Here is a 20,946-nt window from a genome sequence, read left to right as displayed (position 1 = left end):
AACTTTCCTCATTTTGTTCCTGTCACAGATCCACTTTTTCTTGAGGAATGAGCCTGAAGCGAAGGAAGAAGCAGAGAGACAATGATCGGGGTCAAAAACCTTTTCTAGGTCCCCAGATGTGTGACAGTTATGAATGTCAAATATTCTAAAGTTTTACAAAGTCTCATCTTTGTTTTGGTCCTAAAAGGAGGAGGACAGCCCAGACTGGATAAAGTTGGAGAGAGGACAGAGGGCTGTGGGGACAGGGAGCAAGGCGAAGGGAAAGAAAATGCACGTCACCACAAACTACTTGGCTCTCCCCCCTCCCGACTTCTCCTGTTAATGCACTCATAGTAATGCAATGACCTTAAGTATTTTGAAAACCATCCTCATTTCAAAATAAGGAAGCTGGGGTTTTAGAAGTCGTATTTCATGTACTTAGAGGGTAAAGTTACAGTGCCTGGGACACAATGCTTACTAGGGCAGAGATTTCAACACTGTCAGCTTCCTGGGAGATTGCCTCAGACTTTGTCCTCTTGTTTTGATTTTTCGTTTACAGTTCATTGTTAGAAGAAAAAATGCTGAGAAATGTAACACCCTGCCCGGCAATGTTTATTACTAGACTTCAAATATATATGGTTGATTGAAATGAGGAAGAAGATCCTGAGACCTTTCTAGAGATGATTTGGAATTGCTATGTCGCCAGGGCAGCTTACAGTAATTATTTTTTGCTCTCAAGCAAGGAAAAGCCTGAAGGACAATGGCTTCAGCAAACCAAAGAAACATGAGATGAGAAGGCGAATTCTGACACCGTTCGTGCGACTTGGCACGCTGTGAGCGAAATGGACGGGATGCAGTTCAAGAGCAAAGAAATCAGGTTGAACCACTTCACCTCTCTGGCTAGATGATTGAAATACAGTAAGCCTTGCAAAGGGACAGGACACTTAAGTAGATGAATGCCAGGGCGTGCGTTAAACACAGCCCTCCCGATTTAGGGGGAAGAAACCCCAGCCACGATGCCCACACTGTGTAAGTGCCTCCCACAGTCTTTGTCCCTGGGGCACTCACACATCTGTGGCAATATTTAGAACTTGTTTTCAAATCTCAGGGTCTCTGACAACTCCCATTCACACCAGCCTAGCATTCCTCCCTTCTCCGAAGTTCTGTGATGTCCCTGTGCACCTTCTCCCCCAGCAGACAGAGTCACCCCTCTAGTGTTTTCACGGAGCTCATGGCCAGTTCATTCTTGCTTTGAACAATGGGAGTCTAAGCCAAGTCGGTTCTTTATCGTTTTCAGAATGGGGAGTGCAAAAACACCAATTCCATGTTAAAACTGGTATTAAAACCCCCTAACACCAATTGACAACTATAAATGTAGATTCAGTCTGTCACTAATGGGAAGCACGTCCATTTCTTTACCTGAGTATCAAAGACAGGTCAGCTTCAAAAAGGCACTATTTAAAGCCTCAGATGATAACTCCAATATTCCCTAGATTATCATTTACTCCACTGGTACTGAAGGAGATAAATTAAGTGCTAAGAAAATGACAGCACTTAGTTAAGAGATCCAAATGAATCTGAACTCCTGGGTTAGCCCATCCTTAGACTTAACAAACTTTGGTTGTTTAAACAGGTTCTCACTCTGTTGCCCAGGCTGGAGTGCAGTGGTACAATCACAGCTCCCAGGTTCAAGTGATCCTCTCATCTCAGCCTCCCAAGTAGCTGGGACTACAGGCATGCACCACCACACTTGGCTAATTTTTGTATTTTTTGTAGAGACAGGGTCTCACTATGTTGCCCAGGCTGGACTCAAACTCCTGGGCTCCAGCAATCCACCCACCTTGGCCTCCCAAAGTGCTAGGATTACGGTCATGAGCCACCACACTTGGCCCAAACTTCTGTAAATGAAAAAAATGTTGCTATATAATAAAATTTATTTTTAGATGAAGATAACTTCCAAGGCTAGAAAGGTAGCTCCCTATCAGGCACTCGGTACACATTTACTGGCTGAAGGTGAGGAGTGAGTGCTTTCTTTATGAGCAGTTTGTAAAGAGGCCTCCTCTGAGACCTGAGTCAGTGGGAGGGATCCAACCACCAGCCATGCTCACCTGTCCTCGAAGCACACCGTGCACTTCCAGGCATGGGTTCCCCTCAGGAACACTCGGCAGTGGGCGCACACGCGGTGGCTGCAGCCCCGGCACACAGCGCCCCGGTGCAGCAGGAACCCCAGCACCTGCTGGCAGCGTGCACAGCACTTCTCTTTGTACTCCCGGTCCGTGTTCTTCGCTCCTTTCCACCGGAGATGCTGCATGTGTGTTTTTAGTTTCCTGCAGCCCACGGAGTTAAAGAAGATACTATTAGATGGAACACCTGATCTCAGGCTGCAGGGCAAGAGCCCAGGCAGTACCCCCCATGGCAAGGGAAGGTGCTTTGGCATTCGACATCCCTGGGCTCCAACATCGCCGTGTGAACTGGGCTCTCACTCAGTATCTCAGAGTCGAGGCTCAAGGGTTTCCTGAACCGTGAAACAGGCGATATGACCTTACCTCCTGGGGTTGCTGTGAGGACTAAATGGCAAAGTATAAATAACATGCCTGGTGCAGAGAAGCTCCCTGCTAGGTTCATCCCTTCCTGCCCAAAGGCTGTTATGATAGTAAGCAAGAATAGTGAAAGGAGAGGAAAAGACACCGAAAACAGCATCCATTCTAATCTGCAAGGCATGGAACGATTTAGAAATACATAGCATACATCCCTGCTATTGGTATAAGTTACCCAATAAAATCAACTGATGCTATGCTTTTGCTACATTTTTTTTTTTAAATGAGTGGTCAGCCCACTCCCCTAGACAAATAGCCATAGTGCAAAGAGATACTGTATTGGACCAAAAAGGTGTCATTAACTAGCACGCTCTTTTATGAATGTTTGTGATACCTGCTTGTAGAAGAGATGAGCCAATCCCAAGAAACAAGATGACATCAGAAATGCAATTTAAAATTCAACTTTCAGGATCTACCCTAGAATTAGTACCCTTTGAAACACAACTTTGTTACCACTATGTCTATGTCACTTTGTTAATATTCAAAAGGATGTCTCTAAATCACTGAAAGATCTTTCATCATCAAATAAAATTTCACTTTTCTCACTGTATTATAGTTTTTGTTTTCGTTTTTTTGTTGTTGTTGGTTTGAGACAGAGTCTTGCTCTATTGCCCAGGCTGGAGTGCAGTGGCGCGATCTCGGCTCACTGCAAATTCCACCTCCCAGGTTCAAGAGATTCTCCTGTCTCAACCTCCTGAGTAGCTGGGATTACAGGCACCTGCCACTGCCCGGCTAATTTTTGTATTTTTAGTAGAGACACGGTTTCACTATGTTGGCCAGGCTGGTCTCAAACTCCTGACCTCAGGTGATCCACCCGCCTCAGACTCCCAAAGTCCTGGGATGACAGGCATGAGCCACCGCGCCCAGACTGTATTATAGTTTTTAACGGAAGAAAGTTTACAAGTGCACTTAGAAAGCTTTCAAATAACAGGGAGGATGAAGAATACTATACCAGAAAATTCTCCTCACTCCTCAAGCATTTGGTTGTCCAAAGTTTTGTTTTCTAATGTGTTCTGCCATTAGAAACCAAACCCTCACTTCCTCCATAGACATTGATAAACAAGCGCCAACCTGTTTAAAGATGGATCTTGACAGCTAAGGCGGAACACTGCTCTGCAAGAGTTCAGCATGCTTTTCTAAATGCTGACCCGCATCAAATGGCCCATGCAGCTTAGAGACAGACAAGGAAGAGTTCCCTGTTGGCAAAGCAGTCAGGAAACAGGCTAAGCAGGTTCTTATTTTATGTTCCCCCCCTCCTCAAAGCCAGCTGGGAAGCAAAAGCGAGCAAAGAGAAAAGACAGGGCTGGATTCCATCAGATTTGCTGCTTATGAGCCGCTTTCTTTGCTTTTCTTTACACCTCCCAGCACCGTCAAAAATGAGGTAGGAAAACCCTTAACCCGAGGTCTTTCCTTAAAGAAGGGGTAAACTGGAAGCCTGAAAATGCCCCTTGAAGGATTCCCACAAAGTTGGCAAACAGACAAGCGATGGGAGACAGCAAACTTACCGCTCAAAGGCACCGTTTTAAATGAATAAGAAAAGCGGCCCCCCTCCTCCTCCTGAGCGTCTTCTACGTTTAGTTACATAAGGAGGATCATCTTCACCAACAGACCTTCGTTAGGACCCTTCTCAGGCACGAAGCCCAGCAGCAGGTGGGTAGTGATTTGTAAGCAAGCAGCATTGGCGACGGGGCGGCAGGCCCCAAGCAGAGAAAGCTAAACACCCAAAGTGACCCCATGGGAAGGGCAGCCTACCGTATCCTCTCCTCCTCTGTGTTTTGAACCGCCTGGTCTCGGTACAGAACCTGGAGAATGGCCTCGCGTTCTAACTCCTTGAGAGCACTCAGATCTACTTCTTGGGCCATTTCTTCTCTGTTTTCGTTGACCCAGGTTGGAAAAGCTTCACTGCATGGATCAAGTGCTCATGCCCTGCAGATGAGCGGCGGAGGCCAGCTACAGCCAGCCTTGTTTAAAGAGCTCCCTCTCCTATTTCATTGGCAATTGTTTTGCTTGTGGTTCTTTTTTCCTTTTTAACTGTGTCATACTCCTTAGAAGAAGAAAGCCTCAAGAAGTTCTGCGTTTGTCGCAGTTATGGCTCGCAGAGCCTCGTGCTACCCGCGGGGTGTTTTCACCGGGTTCTGCTGCAGCTGCTGACATCCATCTAAGACAAAAGCATATCTTTTTTCTGAGGTTTCACCAGAGATTGTTATAAATTATCCACAGCTGCAAGCAGATAATTTCTGCAAAGCAGAAGTAATTTTCAAGCCAAGGAAATTTAGAAATAGCAATAAAAAGAGTATCAGTGACTCATAGAAGCTAACCTTCCACTTAAGATGCTTCCAGGTCAGCAGGAACCATCATTAAAACCTCAGCCCGTTCAATACCTGTAGAAAAGAAAACAAAAAATGGCAACATTTTTCTCGGCTTAAGTATCTCTGCAGCATTACTTCCAAAAAGACAAAATATTCTACACAAACCCTTGCATTTTCTGCTCACAGTGATAATGTAAAATTTTAAATTTGCTTAAATAACATTTCTCATATTTCTAAAAGCCTCAAACTTCCAAACTTGAATTTTCCTAATATGGATTCCATAACTTTAGTGGTCAGAGGACGTAAAAGTCTGTGTTTAATGTACATTATCCTAATTGAAGATGCATTGGAAAAATGACATTCCCAACTGTTGGCTATTATTTTTATAATTAACTTCAACACTCAAAAAATTTTTAATCAATTAAGGAGGTATGAAGCAGCACCACCACAAGCTCAGCCTATCAATTATTTACGGTCTTGAATAAGTTTCATGAGCTGCCTTATGCATTAGCTCTTGTTTTTGTTTAATGACAGCTGAAAAGTTCTGCATACATCCTTTTATCCAGAAAATGCAGAAGATCAAATCAATATACTTCCTATAATACCATTTTTGTTATTAAATCTATGTGAATCCCTTAGTGATAAGACGTCCTTTCAATGCTTTAAAAGCTAAACTTCCATTGCTGGGCTTCAAAAAATATCCGCATTACATTAATTTATGATCCATGGCAAATTAGTAAATGAGGCTAACAGAGCTCTAAGGTAGCATTTCCTTTAAGCAAAGGTTCTTAACCTTTTTCTTAATCTTTGGTAGTCTGGTGAAGCCTATGTATTTAAATGCATAAAATAAAGTATGCTGTGTTACACAGGAAATTGATTACACTGACATTTAAAAATTGTAATATAGCAATATATGTGTTCCTTGATGTATGAAATATTAAGATCTAGCAGTGATCTAAGGACTCATAGAATTTCAAAGTAGTGATGAATAGAAACAATGTTTTGAGATAGCTACAATATATCATGTGGTATGAAAATATCTGATTTCTGTTGGTAACAAAGTCATAAGTTCTGCTGATTCTACTGTGGTTTCTTGCCTATATCCATATTTTAAGAAAATGTTAAATTTGAGTTAAAGGTTAATAAAAATAAAGATTTAATTTTTTCTCCATTCAAGTTCATGGGCCTATAGGCCAAGGATTGCTCGGTTCAGGAATTCAATATTTGTCAGTTTCCCTATTGTAAAATTAAATTAAAATACATTATTCATCCCAACTGCAGAGGTTGCATGAGGAACAGAAAACCCAGAGCTCTGAAAAGGGATGTTCTTGGTTTCTAGTCTCTGATAAAGCACCCACAAGACCTGCTCTCCAAAGGCCTCCTCTCTAGATGAAGGGAAAATCACAAAGCAACAAGGACTTTAGGCTCTTACCTGGCTGGGCTGGTACCTGACTATGCCAGCAGGGGCAACGCCTCTTCCCTCCTTAGATCCAGCTTCCAGATGAACAGGCAGAACTGGCAGACCTCAGTGCCCCAAGGCTCTGAGTCTCTGGAAAAGAGGAAAGTAATAGAAAACAGTGTGTGACCAAGTGCCAAGTGGCAAGGTACAAATTAGCCATCAAGTCACCAACTGCATGAGCCCATTCTTCTCAACTTGCCCCTCAGTTCTTCATGCTGTCTTCTTATTTCCACTCTACTAATTGTACTACTGGGTCCAGAGCTATCTGGTTTGTCTAATTCTTGAGTTTTCATTTATCTATTTTGAGATAGGACCTCATTCTGTCACCCAGGCTGGAGTGCAGTGGCACGATCATGGCTCACTGCAGCCTTGGCCTCCCAGGCTCAAGCAATCCTCTAGCCTCAGCCTCCCGAGTAGCTGGGACTACAGGTGCGGGCTACCATGCCCAGCTAATGTTTTAATTTTGTAGAGATGGGTTTCACCATGTGGCGCAGGCTGGTCTGGGCTCAAGCAGTCCTCCTGCCTCAGCCTCCCAAAGTGCTAGGTTTACAGGCCTAAGCCACTGCATCTGGCTCTCGAGTGTTTTTAGTGAAGAGTTTTTGCACCTGGCTGCAAACACCTGCTCTGTGCACTGTGCTTTCTTTTCATGTGGCTGTTTGTGCTCTGTTCTCTGGCTCTGGTCTCCAGTACTCCAGGTAAGCAGGACCACACAGCTGCAGTACTGGCTGGTAATGACACCACTCAGTGAATCTGGTGGGGGAATCTGAAATACTCAACTGCTCGCTCATACAGGTGGCTAGGTCTTAACACATTTCAGAAATACAGGGTTCAATGATCATTACAAAGCACTACACTTACTTTCCCAAACCCACGCCTGTGGGCCCCAGGTGCAAGTGTGGGAAACACCCTTTCGACGGCTAAGCGGGAGCTCACGCTCTCCCTAGTGGCCATTCACTCCGCATTACAGAAAAATGAAATTCAGTTCATTTCCTGGATCCATTCATCCGGTCATTCAGTAAATACTTATTGAACATCCCAGGCGCTGTTCCAGGTTTTTTTGTTTTTTTGTTTTTGTTGTTGTTGTTGTTTTTGAGACGGAGTATTGCTCTGTTGCCCAGGCTGGAGTGCAGTGGTGCGATCTCGGTTCACTGCAACCTCCGCCTCCTGGGTTCAAGCAATTCTCCTGCCTCAGCCTCCCGAGTAGCTGGGATTACAGGTACCCGCCACCATGCCTGGCTAATTTCTGCATTTTTAGTAGAGACGGGGTTTCACCATGTTGGTCAGGCTGGTCTCGAACTCCTGACCTCAGGCCCTCGGCATCCCAAAGTGTTGGGATTATAGGCATGAGCCACCACGCCCGGCCTGTTCAAGGTTCTTAAGGTTCATGACTTGACTGACTGGTCATTTATACCCTATTCTACATCTAAGATGCAGCTTACAATAAAAGCATATAGAAGACAGCTAAAATAAAGTCAGAGAGACATCAGCAGCCAGTGAAAAAGGACTGATAATTCTACTAAGAACAGGAAGTAAAACAGTGACCACTTGAGCCTTAAATGTATTCCTGACCTTCCTGGTAGACAAGGCAAAGCAAAACAAAATGAAATGAAAAGTCAAGATGCTGTCTATAGCTTTAATACACTGAAATACAGAAAGACATCCTCAAAATGCAAACGACTAAGACAATTGCCCAAGCACAGTGGCTCACGCTTGTAATCCCAGCACTTTGGAAGGCCGAGGCAGGCGGATCAACTGAGGTCAGGAGCTGGAGACCAGCCTGACCAACATGGTGAAACCCTGTCTCTACTAAAAATACAAAATTAGCTGGGCTTGGTGGGACGTGCCTGTAATCTCAGCTACTCGGGAGGCTGAGGCAGGGAAATCTCTTGAACCCGGGAGGCAGAGGTTTCAGTGAGCTGAGATCGCGCCATTGCACTCCAGACTGGGCAACAAGAGTGAAACTCCGTCTCAAGAAGAAAAAAAAAAAAAAGACTAAGACAATCAACTCCCTAGACAGACAACTCCTTCTGGCTTGGCAGAAGATGTGCAAAACTGTACTTTCTGTATCACTATATTGATCTCAAATTAAAGCCAAGGATATGACACTACATTATAATTCACTGAAAGTATTTCAAATACAGACCAAAGCAGGAAGTCTTCTGGTGTTCCCAGTTGCCTGGGACTGAGCTTAGCGAACTCGAGGTATGTGTATTCCACATCCATCCCAACATTGTTACTCTTCACTTTTAGAGACTGTGATCCTAGTTTCTCTAAACCTTGATTCTAGCTTCTATAAACCATGTCACTCAAGCACTTGGTTAGCACTTAGAACAACAATCAACCAACCCTATGGTTTAGCAACTACTATGAGTAAAGCCTTCTATTGATAAGATTGAGACATACCCTCTTTTTTTGAGATGGAGTTTCGCTCTTGTCACCCAAGCTGGAGTGCAATGGCACGATCTCTGCTCACTGCAACCTGCACCTCCCAGGTTCAAGTGATTCTCCTGCCTCAGCCTCCTGAGTAGTAGCGACTACAGGCGTGCGCCTCCATGCCTGGCTAATTTTTTAAATATTTTTAGTACAGACAGGGTTTCACCATGTTGGCCAGGCTGGTCTCAAACTCCTGATTTCAGGTGATCCACCCACCTCGACCTCCCAAACTGCTGGGATTATAGGCGTGAGCTACCGCGCCCAGCCGACGTACTCTTCTATTTAACTTTGGAAGGTCCACTCCAAAGAAGGGGTGACTTTTTGCAACGATCCAAGAGGTATAGCATAGAGCATCATCCTATGGTAGCATCAAGATTGACCAGAAAGCTAGGAAGGTCATTTCTCTTTGGTTTCCAGTGTTCCACTAGTGTCCCCACTGGCTTGATGGTGTTGGACATTCAATTGAACATGTTTGAACCACGGTTGCTTCATTTCACCGGGACTCGCTCCAGCTTTTCAATGAGTGCAGTACCATACCCCCATCTTTAGGAATGTGTGGAGTATATTTGATTGTCACAGCAACAAATAACTGTCTTGCATTTTCATATAAATCATACAAGTCATTTAGGCAAAAAAAAAATTTTAATTATCTAACAACAGAATTTAACTCATATTTAAAAGTATATTTTGCAGGGTTTTGAAATACTCCAAATGTTCTAGAAATGCAGCTAGTGGGCCGGGCATGATGGCTCACGCCTGTAATCCCAGCACTTTGGGAGGCCAAGGCAGGTGGATCACGAGGTCGGGAGATCGAGACCATCCTGGCTAACGCGGTGAAACCCTGTCTCTACTAAAAATATAAAAAATTAGCTAGGTGTAGTGGTGGGCGCCTGTAGTCCCACCTACTCGGGAGGCTGAGGCAGGAGAATGGCGTGAACCCGGGAGGCAGAGCTTGCAGTGAACTGAGATAGCGCCACTGCACTCCAGCCTGGGCAACAGAGCGAGACTCCATCTCAAAAAATAATAATAATAAATTTAAAAAAGAAAGAAATGCAACTACTGTGTAAATGGAAGGAAGACTGTACTTTGTTTCATTTCAAACTTTAAAAAGAATTTTTTATTGTTTCAGAAAGACATCATGGAGGGCAACATTGCTTATAGTACTGGAACTACTATGCCGTGTATTGATGGCCCGCGTTTGCAGACAATGTCCTTAATATGATTTGATGTATGCAAACATCTGACTATTTCACCTTGTCTTCTCATGCAGTTTACATATACAAGTACATGTTATCATTCACTGTCCCTTTACTTCTTTTTTTTTGAGACAGAGTCATAGTCTATTTTTCCAAGACAAAGTATGCCTAGGTGACAATTTACTCATTTTAAAATTATCTTTCAGGTTTTTTGTTTTTTCATAAAGTTTTTCCTAGCCATTAATAGTTTCTTTTTTTTTTTTTTTTGAGCCAGAGTCTCGCTCTGCCACCCAGGCTGGAGTGCAGTGGCACAATCTCGGCTCACTACAACCTCTACCTCCCAGGTTCCAGCGATTCTCTTGACTCAGCCTCCTGAATAGCTGGGATTACAGGCACGCACCATCACACATGGCTAATTTTTGTATTTTTAGTAGAGACAGGGTTTCACCATGTTGGCCAGACTGGTCTTGAACTCCTGACCTCAGTTGATCTGCCCGCCTCGGCCTCCTAAAGTACTGGGATTACAGGCATAAGCCACAGTGCCCGGCCACTACTAAGGGTTTTTAAGGTGGCAGATGGAGTTAATTAGTAAGCTGAATGAGCCTATAGTAAGTACCAGGAAGGTCAGAGATAACTTCCAAACACCTCAGCATTAGCAAGAAAAAGTGCACCTTTACAGATTTAAATTCTGGTCACTTACACTAGCAAGATATGAAAAACCACATAGAGTTACTTTACATAGTCTTAAAAAATGGATAAAACAAATATAATTCTCTGTTGAATGCTTTTGGTTTTGTGCCGTTTTGAAGTAGAGCATGAGGTGGTAAGGAATTCTGTGAAATCTATTAAAATTCGTCTGCACGTTTCTCCACACTGTCCCGCCATCACCACACAACACCAGGTTTGTGTTTCAGGCCCTTCTACGACGACAGAGTAAGGGAGTAAGGTGGATGATTTTTTTTTTTTTTTTTTTTTTTTTTTGAGACAGAGTCTGGCTCTGTCACCCAGGCTGGAGTGCAGTGGCACGATCTCCACTCACTGCAAGCTCCACCTCCCGGGTTTACGCCATTCTCCTGCCTCAGCCTCCTGAGTAGCTGGGACTACAGGCGCCTGCTACCATGCCCGGCTAATTTTTTGTACTTTTAGTAGAGACGGGGTTTCAACATGTTAGCCAGGATGGTCTCAATCTCCTGACCTTGTGATCTGCCCACCTCAGCCTCCCAAAGTGCTGGGATTACAGGCGTGAGCCATCGCACCCGGCCAAGGATGACATTTTTAACACTCACAAAGCAGTAACAGGAATAGTTGTCACAGGGGTCCTGAACTGGCTGCACCCACCTGCTTTCAGGCAAACAACCACATGCAACCACCCAGAGCAGCAGTGATGTTGCTGAATGGACCACGAGGAAGAGGAAGACTGACAGGTGACAGGAAAGGACAGGACACCTGCACGGCTGAGACGCCACCACCGGGCCTGGGAGAAGAGGGGAATTGTGTGAGGATTGGAAAGGAGGAGAAGGCATCTCTAGGGTGAGAGATGGCAGATGTGACAATACTGAGGTGGGAATGTGTCACTCTTCCACTCTCCAGTGAAGTCACGCTGGTTCTCCCTTCCCGTAAACACATTCTAAAGCACAGGCATCCCAGTCCTGACCTCCCGATCCAGTTCTCCTGACTCCTCCATCCTCAGTTCCCACAGAATTCTCGCCACTCCCACACTGACCTCATTCAAGACCATTCCCTGACCACATGCGCTCTGCATTTCCACGCATCGGCCCCACTCTCCCTTCTGCCCAACGAGGCAAGAGATGGGGACAGTCAGGAGACCAGGGCTGGGGGCTGGCTGTGAGGGTGAGTAGCTACCTCTGCCACCTACTTGCTGTTGAGCTGATGATGGGCAAGTTACTTAAGCCCTTTGGGACTTCATGTCCTCATCTACGAAGTAGACAGGTGCAGCACCCACTTCATGGAGGTGCTGTGACGATGAAACGTGCTGATGCATGTGCAGACCTCTAGAGCACAGTGCTGAGCTCATAAGTACACTCAGCAAATGCCGGCTGACAGTCGTGGTACTAACAGTAAGAGCAGCCTCACTCTTACTGTTAGCCCTTCAACGGCCAGATCAAGGCTACCTAGTTCAGAAACTTTCTCCTCATTTACAATAAAGATCCATTGCTCCTTCAAATTTAACTGCTTTCTAATTTGTGTATTTCGATGGTGACTCTGATTTCATTGTGTCTTGAGTGTTCCCCTTCTAGGGACAACATCAGATTTCACCGATTCCCCCATCACCCAGCCAGGAGGCACTTGATGTTTGGCTTGAATTGAGAAACCTGAAGAATATTGCGACATGGAGATATACTCCAATGTCAAACTTCCTTCCTCGGGCAGGAAGCCCACATTCAAGTACAGCAGGAAGTAAGGACGGGCAGGGGGCAAGTGAGTCCTCACTGCAGAAAACCTCAGTCTTCAGAAATCCAAAAAGCATAGAAAAATCTGAGTCATTTTGGAATTTAACAGGAATCCTTGAAATTGTATGTTAATCATCTCATGCAGGAATTCACAATCTCATAGCTTGAATATTGAAATCTCCTAGGTCCATTTTCCCAGGATGACATTTATTCGGTCACTCTGTCGTTTGCTCAACAAGATCTTAAATGCTCTTTATGATGTCCCAAGCACGGAGTCAAGCACCGTCCTCACCTGCTCGGAGCTTAGATCCAGTCTCCTAACTCCCTTGCTACATTTTTGTAATGGTGCCTGTCTTTGTTTTACAGCACTCCATCGATCAGCCTGATTTTATCTGGCAATTAAAAATGAATAAATCCCACACCACAGCACCACCTGGAAGGAAACATTCTCCTACAGCCACGTGGAGAAGCCCCCAGACACTCAGCCATCCTGTTTCTGTGTCACTTTTGGAGCCGGCCAGTCTGGGCTCACACCCAGCCAGGACTCAGCCACGTGCTCTCGGGCCAGCTGCTTCATCTCTGGGAGACTGGCCTTCCTCCTCCGTGACATGGAGCCATCCCTGCTTCATGGGGCTGTTTGGGGAACTCACTGAGTCATCCAGGCACAGTCCTAGAGCAACAGCCAGAACAAAGCAAGCCCGACTCAAAAGGGTTTCTTCTACCGTTCCATCTCCCCTTTAAGAAGGCCCAAGAGTAGGAAGCTAAGCCACTGTTCTGGGATTGGGAGGGACGCAGGCAACCATGGGGAAAACTTCAGTCTAGGTGTTCCCATTGGTCTTTATCTGGTCATGCTGTATCCCAGTGGAACTTTGGCATCCAGACAAACACAGTTTGGTTACGGCATTGAGTGTGTCAGTTCAACACTGATTTTATTGGCCTCTATGTATCAAGCATGTGCCAGATATCGAGGATCTAAAAAGAAGTGAGACCTAATCTCTGCATTTAAGAAGGACCCACCCAGCCAGGACATGGACACATAGACAAATAACTCATAACATGGTGGGTTGAGTACAAAAACCCAAGGATCAGAAGGCACAAGTCACTCCACACAGGAGCAGAGAGGGCTGGTGGGACCAGGGAGGGCTTCCCAGGGAGAGACGTGTGGGACAGCTCCACCAGGGGATTGAAATAGCCATGCACTAGGAGTTTGAAACAATGCCTGCTTGCTTTCCTCAGCCTAACAGCAAATCTTGACTTTGGCTTTTAAATCTGGTAAAAGGGGAAAAGTACGAGAAAAGTAAAACCAATGAAGAAAAGAGACGAGGAGGATGGGAAAAGGACACACTGTTTATTCCTAGACAGGGGCCCCTATTTCTTTCATCCAATCATCTATTGTCTCTGAGCAGCCAGTCATCAGATCAAAGGAAATAAATGTTCAGCCCTCCCTGGTACGGGAGTGGAAATGCAGAGATCTGCGGCAGCATGAGTGTGTGTGAACGTGACTGTCACCACCACACGCGCTTTCAAGGGAAGACTACAGAATGTTCTCAAAGCCCACAAGCCACAGCCCTGCAGGTCATTTCAAGCGGGCGGCAGCTCGCTCCTGTGTTGTTTACCACAGCTATTTCCTTGAGAAGTTTCACAGCTTCAGCGTGCAGCCACCATGCTTTCTGCCTCGTACACAGGGGAAAAATTGAGTGACTGCATTGTCCTTGAAATTTTACCCGAAAGCCTCATGACTTTTTTGCTTGCATAGATTCTTTTTTTTTTTTTTTTTCCTCTTCTCTGAGGCGGAGTTTCGCTCTTGTTGCCCAGGCTGGAGTGCAATGGCGCGATCTTGGCTCACCACAACCTCCGCCTCCCGGGTTCATGAGATTCCCCTGCCTCAACCTCCCGAGTAGCTGACATTACAGGCATGCACCACCATGCCCCGCTAATTTTGTATTTTTAGTAGAGACGGGGTTTCTTCATGTTGGTCAGGCTGGTCTTGAATTCCCGACCTCAGGTGATCTGCCCACCTTGGCCTCCCAAAGTGCTAGGATTACAGGCGTGAGCCACTGCGACCAGCCTGCTTGCATAGATTCTTTGTGGAAGCTGATTACAGCCACAAAGGAAGGTGATGAATAAAGAACAGCTCACAGCTCAGTTCCCTATTCATAGGCTTAAAAGATTCATTTTTGCAACAATGAGACAGCCGCATGCATATCCATCAGAAAGTCTGACACAGAAATGAAGATGTGCGTTTGTAAATTTTCTGTCTATCTTGTTACTTATTCAGAGGTGGGTTTTCTGGGAAGCTAATGACACCTCAACTTCAGAATCCCTTATTTGCACGGCCCTGTCCCAGGCCCTAGATGCCCTATACCTGGTTCCCTCTTTGTTTTCCTAAAGTCTCCACAAGTTTTATAAGTTTCAGGTCCCTCAGATATCTGTACTTAACATTAGAAGACTCGGCTAGGCACGGTGGCTCACGCCTGTAATCCCAGCACTTTGGGAAGCTGAGGTGGGTGGATCATGAGGTCAGGAGTTTTGAGACCAGCCTGGCCAACATGGTAAAACCCTGTCTCTACTAAAAATACAAAAATTAGCCGGGCGTGGTGGTGGGCGCCTGTAATCCCAGCTACTCAGGAGGCTGAGACAGGAGAATTGTTTGAACCCAGTAGGCAGAGGTTGCAGTGAGCTGAGATTGCGCCATTGCGCTCCAGCCTGGGTGATAGAGAGAGACTCTGTCTCAAAAAAATAAATAAGGCCGGGCGTGGTGGCTCATGCTTGTAATCCCAGCACTTTGGGAGGACAAGGCAGGTGGATCATGAGGTCAGGAGATGGAGACCATCTTGGCCAACATGTTAAAACCCCGTCTCCACTAAAAATACAAAAAATTAGCCAGGTGTGGTGGCAGGTGCCTATAGTCCCAGCTACATGGGAGGCTGAGGCAGGAGAATGGTGTGAACCCAGGAGGTAGAGCTTGCAGTGAGCTGAAATTGCAGCCACTGCACTCCAGCCTGGGCAACAGAGTGAGACTCTGTCTCAAAAAAAAATAATAAATAAATAAATAAATAGGCTGGGCTCAGTGGCTCACGCCTGTAATTCCAACACTTTGGGAGGCTGAGGTGGGTGGATCACCTGAGGTCAGGAGTTTGAGACTAGCCTGGCCAACCTGGTGAAACCTCATCTATACTAAAAATACAAAAATTAGCCAGGTGTGGTGGCAGGCACCTGTAATCCTAGCTACTGGGGAGGCTGAGGCAGGAGAATCACTTGAACCCGGGAGGCGGGGGTTGCAGTGAACCGAGATCGTGCCATTGCACTCCAGCCTGAGCAACAGAGCGAGACTCCATCTCAAATAAATAAATAAAAATAAAAATAAATACATAAAAATAAATAAATAAATAAATAAAACATTAGAAGACTCACACGTGGGCTTGAATCTATAAAACTTGAAGCCTATCTGAGAGAGGACAAAGTCGAACAAGCGCTTTGTCTGAAAGGTCACTGCAATTCACCGCTGATTCCGAGTATTCGTTCTCATTCGGGGAGCCTTTTGCCACTGAAAAACAACAAAAAATATTACTTTAGAATCAGAAATAGGAATTCATGACTGAAATAGGAAGCCACGGCATTCATACTTTAAACTTGACCTCTTTGTATGGAAGAGCAAAGAAATTAGAATTAATATTATTATTATTTATTTATTTATTTGAGATGGAGTCTCGCTCTGTGGCCAGGCTGGAGTGCAGTGGCGTGATCTCGGCTCACTGCAACCTCCGCCTCCCAGGTTCAAGTGATTCTCCTGCCTCAGCCTCCCGAGTAGCTGGGACTACAGGCACGTGCCACCACACCCAGCTAATTTTTTTGTATTTTTTAGTAGAAACAGGGTTTCACCATGTTGACCAGGATGATCTCGACCTCTTGACCTCATGATCCACCCGCCTCGGCCTCCCAACGTGCTGGGATGACAGGCGTGAGCCACTGTGCCCGGCTGAGAATTAATATTATTATATCCTTCTAGGTACTACTCACAATTGTTGTTATGCTTTCTGTTGTGCCAACAGCTACTATTTATTTAGCTCTTACTCTGAAGCAGATAGTTTAAGTACTTTGCATACATTATCTCTACTAATCCTTATTACCACATTATAAAGTAAATGTACCCATTCTACAGATGAGGAGAATGAGTCTTGGAGTGATTAAGTAACTTACCTAAACTCACACTCTAAACTGGGTCTGTTTAACTCCAAAACCTTATGCTTCATTTAGGCAAAGCAGCTAAGAAGTTAGAATCTCCAACTATCTTGGTTGAATAATCTTCTTCTACACCAATTCTAATTTCTTTTTTTCTTTTTTTGAGATGGAGTCTTACTCTGTTGCCCAGGCTGGATTGCAGTGGCAGGATCATGGCTCACTGCAACCTCCACCTCCCAGGTTCAAGTGATTCTCGTGCCTCAGCCTCCTGGGTAGCTGGGATTACAGGTGCCTGCCACCACGCCCAGCTAATTTTTGTATTTTTTTTTTTTTTTTTTTTTTTTTTTTTTTTTTTAGAGATGGGGTTTTGTCATGTCGGCCAGGCTGGTCTCAAATTCCTGATCTCAAGGGATCCACCCACCTTGGCCTCCCAAAGTGCTGGGATTACAGGCGTGAGCCACCGCACCCAGCCCAATTCTAATTTAATAAATCTTTAATATCTAATGGGCACTTTCCTCTCATAGTCTCTTTCTTACCAAGCAATTTGGGGATTAAGGAAGCTTAATTAAAAGAAATTTAAATTAGACCCTAGCTAACTTTTTTATAATTCCAAAATGATATTTATGTTCCACCTCCAAACTAGAAATTATGGGTGATCAAAACAATAAAGTCGGTTCAGAAAGAGCAAAACAGTAATAAACTGTAAGTAGAAGAATTTACAAACCAAAGAAGAAAGCAAATGACACTCTACCCTTTTAAAAAAAATCACACCATATAGCTTTTGGATAGTGTTTTTCTCTTTTGTTTTGGTTTTTAATTAACTCTGAAGTTACTTCCACCATATCACTTAAATCATTATTATCTCAAATGTTAAATGTATGTTATTCAATAAAATTACAAGATATCTTTTATCTAATTTATTATGTTTTGTTTCCCACCTTTTCAATGTCATAAATTTAAGAAAAGTTACAATAACTATAATCTCTACCCACCCCACTCCTAAAACGACCTGCTGCAACGGCCAGCCATGCGTTCTCATCCTACCTTCGCATCTGCTTCACGAGAAGAGACCAGAGCCGGCTCTGCAGATAAGGAAGTCAATTCTTCTTGTTAGAGTAACTGACGTATTTCTCTTCCCTTCCTGTCGGGCACAGGCTGACGCAGTGCACCCTGTGTGGCCAGCCTTACATGCCTCGGTGGCTACTCCCACATCACTAGGGACTCAGGGAGCAAAGCCACCCCAAAACCACATCAAGGAGCTCTTCTATGCCAACATTTTACATTTTTAGCTAGAGGAAAGACCAGGCTGATGCTGGTGAAATGTTTCACCCTTCCTAAGGAAACTCCCCACAGAGACTACAGGCTTCGAATATTCAAATGTTCCCACATTTGTGAAGGGTTTCACATTGACTTCAGTGTAAATGACTAACCACATCTCAAAGAACAGATATTAACTCAAGAATAATTTACAAGAAAGAGGGACAGCCAGGCCAAGAGCGATGAAGATTGTAATGAAATCACCAAGGGGAACCTTCAAAATGCTGTGCGTGTACTAGGTAGTATTACTCAGCACTGTGAAGTGTCCCTGCCCTGCTAACTCAGGCATGGCCAAAGACTTGCGCTGGAGAGCAATAAGACAATGAAGTGTGTGCAAAGGTGCCACGTGCCACGTAGGCTTGGCACCTACTGAGCCAGTACTGGAGCCACCATTCTCTTTCCCTTCTCTTTCCCTTGATGAATCCAGACACAGGCTGCTCCATCAACCTGGTCTCAGCACGGAGAAGACATGAAGCAGAGCCATGGAAGACCCTTGATTGTCATAGAGTGTCAGTGGCAAATAAAGGTTTGCTGTCATCAACCACTGAGAGCGTAGGGCCATTTGTTTCTGCAGCTAACCTAGCCTATTCTGCTGATGTAGTGTGTAGTGTTTTCACAAACACAGAACTGAGCATCAAACTATTCAATAACTACTATAGCATGAATATTTACTCGTTGGAACAAATGCCAGTGGAGGCCCTGCTATACCACGAGTTATCCTGTAGTTATTGGATCTTGGGGATGAGGTCCCAGGGAAGGGGCTGCAGTGACCAGGATTGAGAGGAAGAGGGACCCAAGAAGCTCAGAGCAGCCACTGTTTCATGGGGTATAGAGGTATTTCAGCACAATTGTGCCTCCCCTTCCCAGCTCAATAGCAGATCTAAATATAGGCACTTCTTAGCTAAGCTCTTTAGCATTTCTCAGCACAGGACTCTCACTTTAGATATGTGTCAGCCAGAGTTTCTTTTCCTTTACAACATTAAATTCCTCAGCCATGAGTGTTTCAACAGCACCCTCGTCCTCATCGTCTTCTTCTGTTATTATTATTTTGACTCAGCATGATCTCATGGTACATCTCAGTAACACACTTCTTAGCACAGGGGAAGAAAGGAAAAAAATGAAATATCCACAGGATGGCATTTGGACTATGAAGGGCTGCAGATTATAGCAGAACAACACTGCTAGATATTATTATTATTATTAATTTTTTTTTTTGAGACGGAGTCTCGCTCTTTCACCCACGCTGGAGTGCAGTGGCACGATCTCGGCTCACTGCAAGCTCCGCCTCCCGGGTTCACGCCATTCTCCTGCCTCAGCCTCCCGAGTAGCTGGGACTACAGGCGCCCGCCACCGTGCCCGGCTAATTTTTTGTATTTTTAGTAGAGACGGGGTTTCACCGTGTTAGCCAGGATGGTCTCATCTCCTGACCTTGTGATCCACCCACCTCGGCCTCCCAAAGTGCTGGGATTACAGGTGTGAGCCACCGCATCCGGCCTGTTATTTTATTTTTTGAGACGCAGTTTCTCTCTTGTTACCCGGGCTGAAGTGCAATGGCGCGATCTCAGCTCACCGCAATCTCTGCCTCCCCGGTTCAAGAGATTCTCCTGCCTCAGCCTCCCAAGTAGCTGAGATTACAGGCATGCACCACCACACCTGGCTAATTTTGTATTTTTAGTAGAGACAGGGTTTCTCCATGTTGGTCAGGCTAGCCTCGAGCTCCCGACCTCTGGTGATCTGCCCACCTCAGCCTCCCAAAGTACTGGGATTACAGGTGTGAGCCACTGCGCCCAGCCACTGCTGGATATTATTGATGTTATTTATTGATGTGACAGTTCATTGATTGCTATGATTATTAGGCCTACACTGGCTAAATAAAGGTATTGCCAGCTCCAGTCCCACAATCTGTATTCAAGAAATTTCACTCCAGGAAAGAAAGTTGATTGCACGCAAACCTGCCAACCTATCACTAACCTCCAAATTGAAAAACAAAACCTAAGATTCACTCCACTGACTTACTGCATAGAAACTAAACATTATTCTGAAATATGGCAGAATGCCAAAGATTCATGAGCAGTTATGAGTCAAGGTGTCTGAGCTCCAATGCTTCTGATGGACATCCATTCGTGGCAGACGGAAGGTGCTGGAAATGGCATCTGGTGAACTGCCAAATGTCTTAACGATTTTAAATTCATTAGCCCTACAGATTGTACATCAGTTGGGCAGAATATAATACCACATCACTGCATTTTTCCAAGCACTACAACATCACATAAGCCTAGAGAATTCAAACCCTCCTATTTACAGATATATCCGTTTTTAAAAAAATATTCCATAAAGGCCAGGTTTTAGTCAACTTTGTAGCCTCAACCCCACCCAGCTCAGAGCCTGACACAAAGGGAGTGCTCCATATATGTATGTTGAACAAGTGAACAGATAGTTATGAAGATAAACAGATCAGCTCATCCATTTATTGGCAGCCTCAAGATGTCATACATCATGATCATTTAACAAATGTTCTTTAATAGTTAAAATTGGAGAGTGGTACCCAATGTATAAAAGCTAAAATCATGTAAACATTTTAAAAATGAACATTTGCATGTTTTCTGTTGATTTATGTGCATGCTGGTGATCCGCAGTTATAACAAGATTCATGCATTAATTATGCACCATCCTAGCAGCCATTCAGGAAATTCATTTAAATTAGGAAGTTCCTAAAAGGTTGTGGGGAAAATTGAAAAGGTTGTCCCAAGTGTCATGTTCTTCCATTGCAGGTGTTTGCTCAGAACCGGTTTACTCTTGCTTTGCACATAATTCTGTGACACTTAGCTACTGAACTCCAGGTCCACAACAAAGTAGCAGAAGAATAAAGATTTAAGAGGCTCCCGATTGGCTCAGGATCATGGTGGGGCCAAGAGCTTGGAACCAGGTAGGCAGAGAACATCCAACATGAGATCTCAAGTGATACTGAGAACGGCAGGAAGCCAAAGCAATGTCAGCATCAGAATCACGTGTGGACTGAGGCGCAAGACTGAAACACCAGGACAGGCGAGTTGAGGCCAGGTA

General features: G+C 44.8%; 1 protein-coding gene across 21 annotated transcripts in view; it reads right to left on the bottom strand.

Moving 5' to 3' along the window:
- SYTL3 (synaptotagmin like 3) overlaps positions 1 to 20,946 on the bottom strand; it is a 117,834-nt gene that overhangs the window by 94,883 nt on the left and 2,005 nt on the right. For 6 of the 21 annotated variants that reach the window (XM_054490266.2, XM_054490269.2, XM_054490259.2 and 3 more), the window contains exons 2-6: positions 15,799 to 15,931; positions 6,318 to 6,434; positions 4,895 to 4,957; positions 4,329 to 4,734; positions 2,088 to 2,306 (exon numbers count right to left, since the gene is read on the bottom strand). In XM_054490266.2, the coding sequence (XP_054346241.2) occupies positions 2,088 to 2,306; positions 4,329 to 4,438 (329 nt within the window). In that variant the 5' untranslated portion in view covers positions 4,439 to 4,734; positions 4,895 to 4,957; positions 6,318 to 6,434; positions 15,799 to 15,931. Of the gene's footprint in view, positions 1 to 2,087; positions 2,307 to 4,328; positions 4,958 to 6,317; positions 6,435 to 11,311; positions 11,448 to 15,798; positions 15,932 to 17,558; positions 17,817 to 20,946 lie in introns of those variants that run through there. The other 15 variants (XM_054490262.2, XM_054490255.2, XM_054490267.2 and 12 more) reach the window with 10 other exon arrangements.

The sequence above is a fragment of the Pongo pygmaeus genome, chromosome 5 (genome assembly GCF_028885625.2).
Source record: "Pongo pygmaeus isolate AG05252 chromosome 5, NHGRI_mPonPyg2-v2.0_pri, whole genome shotgun sequence".
Lineage (NCBI taxonomy): Eukaryota > Metazoa > Chordata > Mammalia > Primates > Hominidae > Pongo > Pongo pygmaeus.
This window is presented reverse-complemented; position numbering and strand designations above follow the sequence as displayed.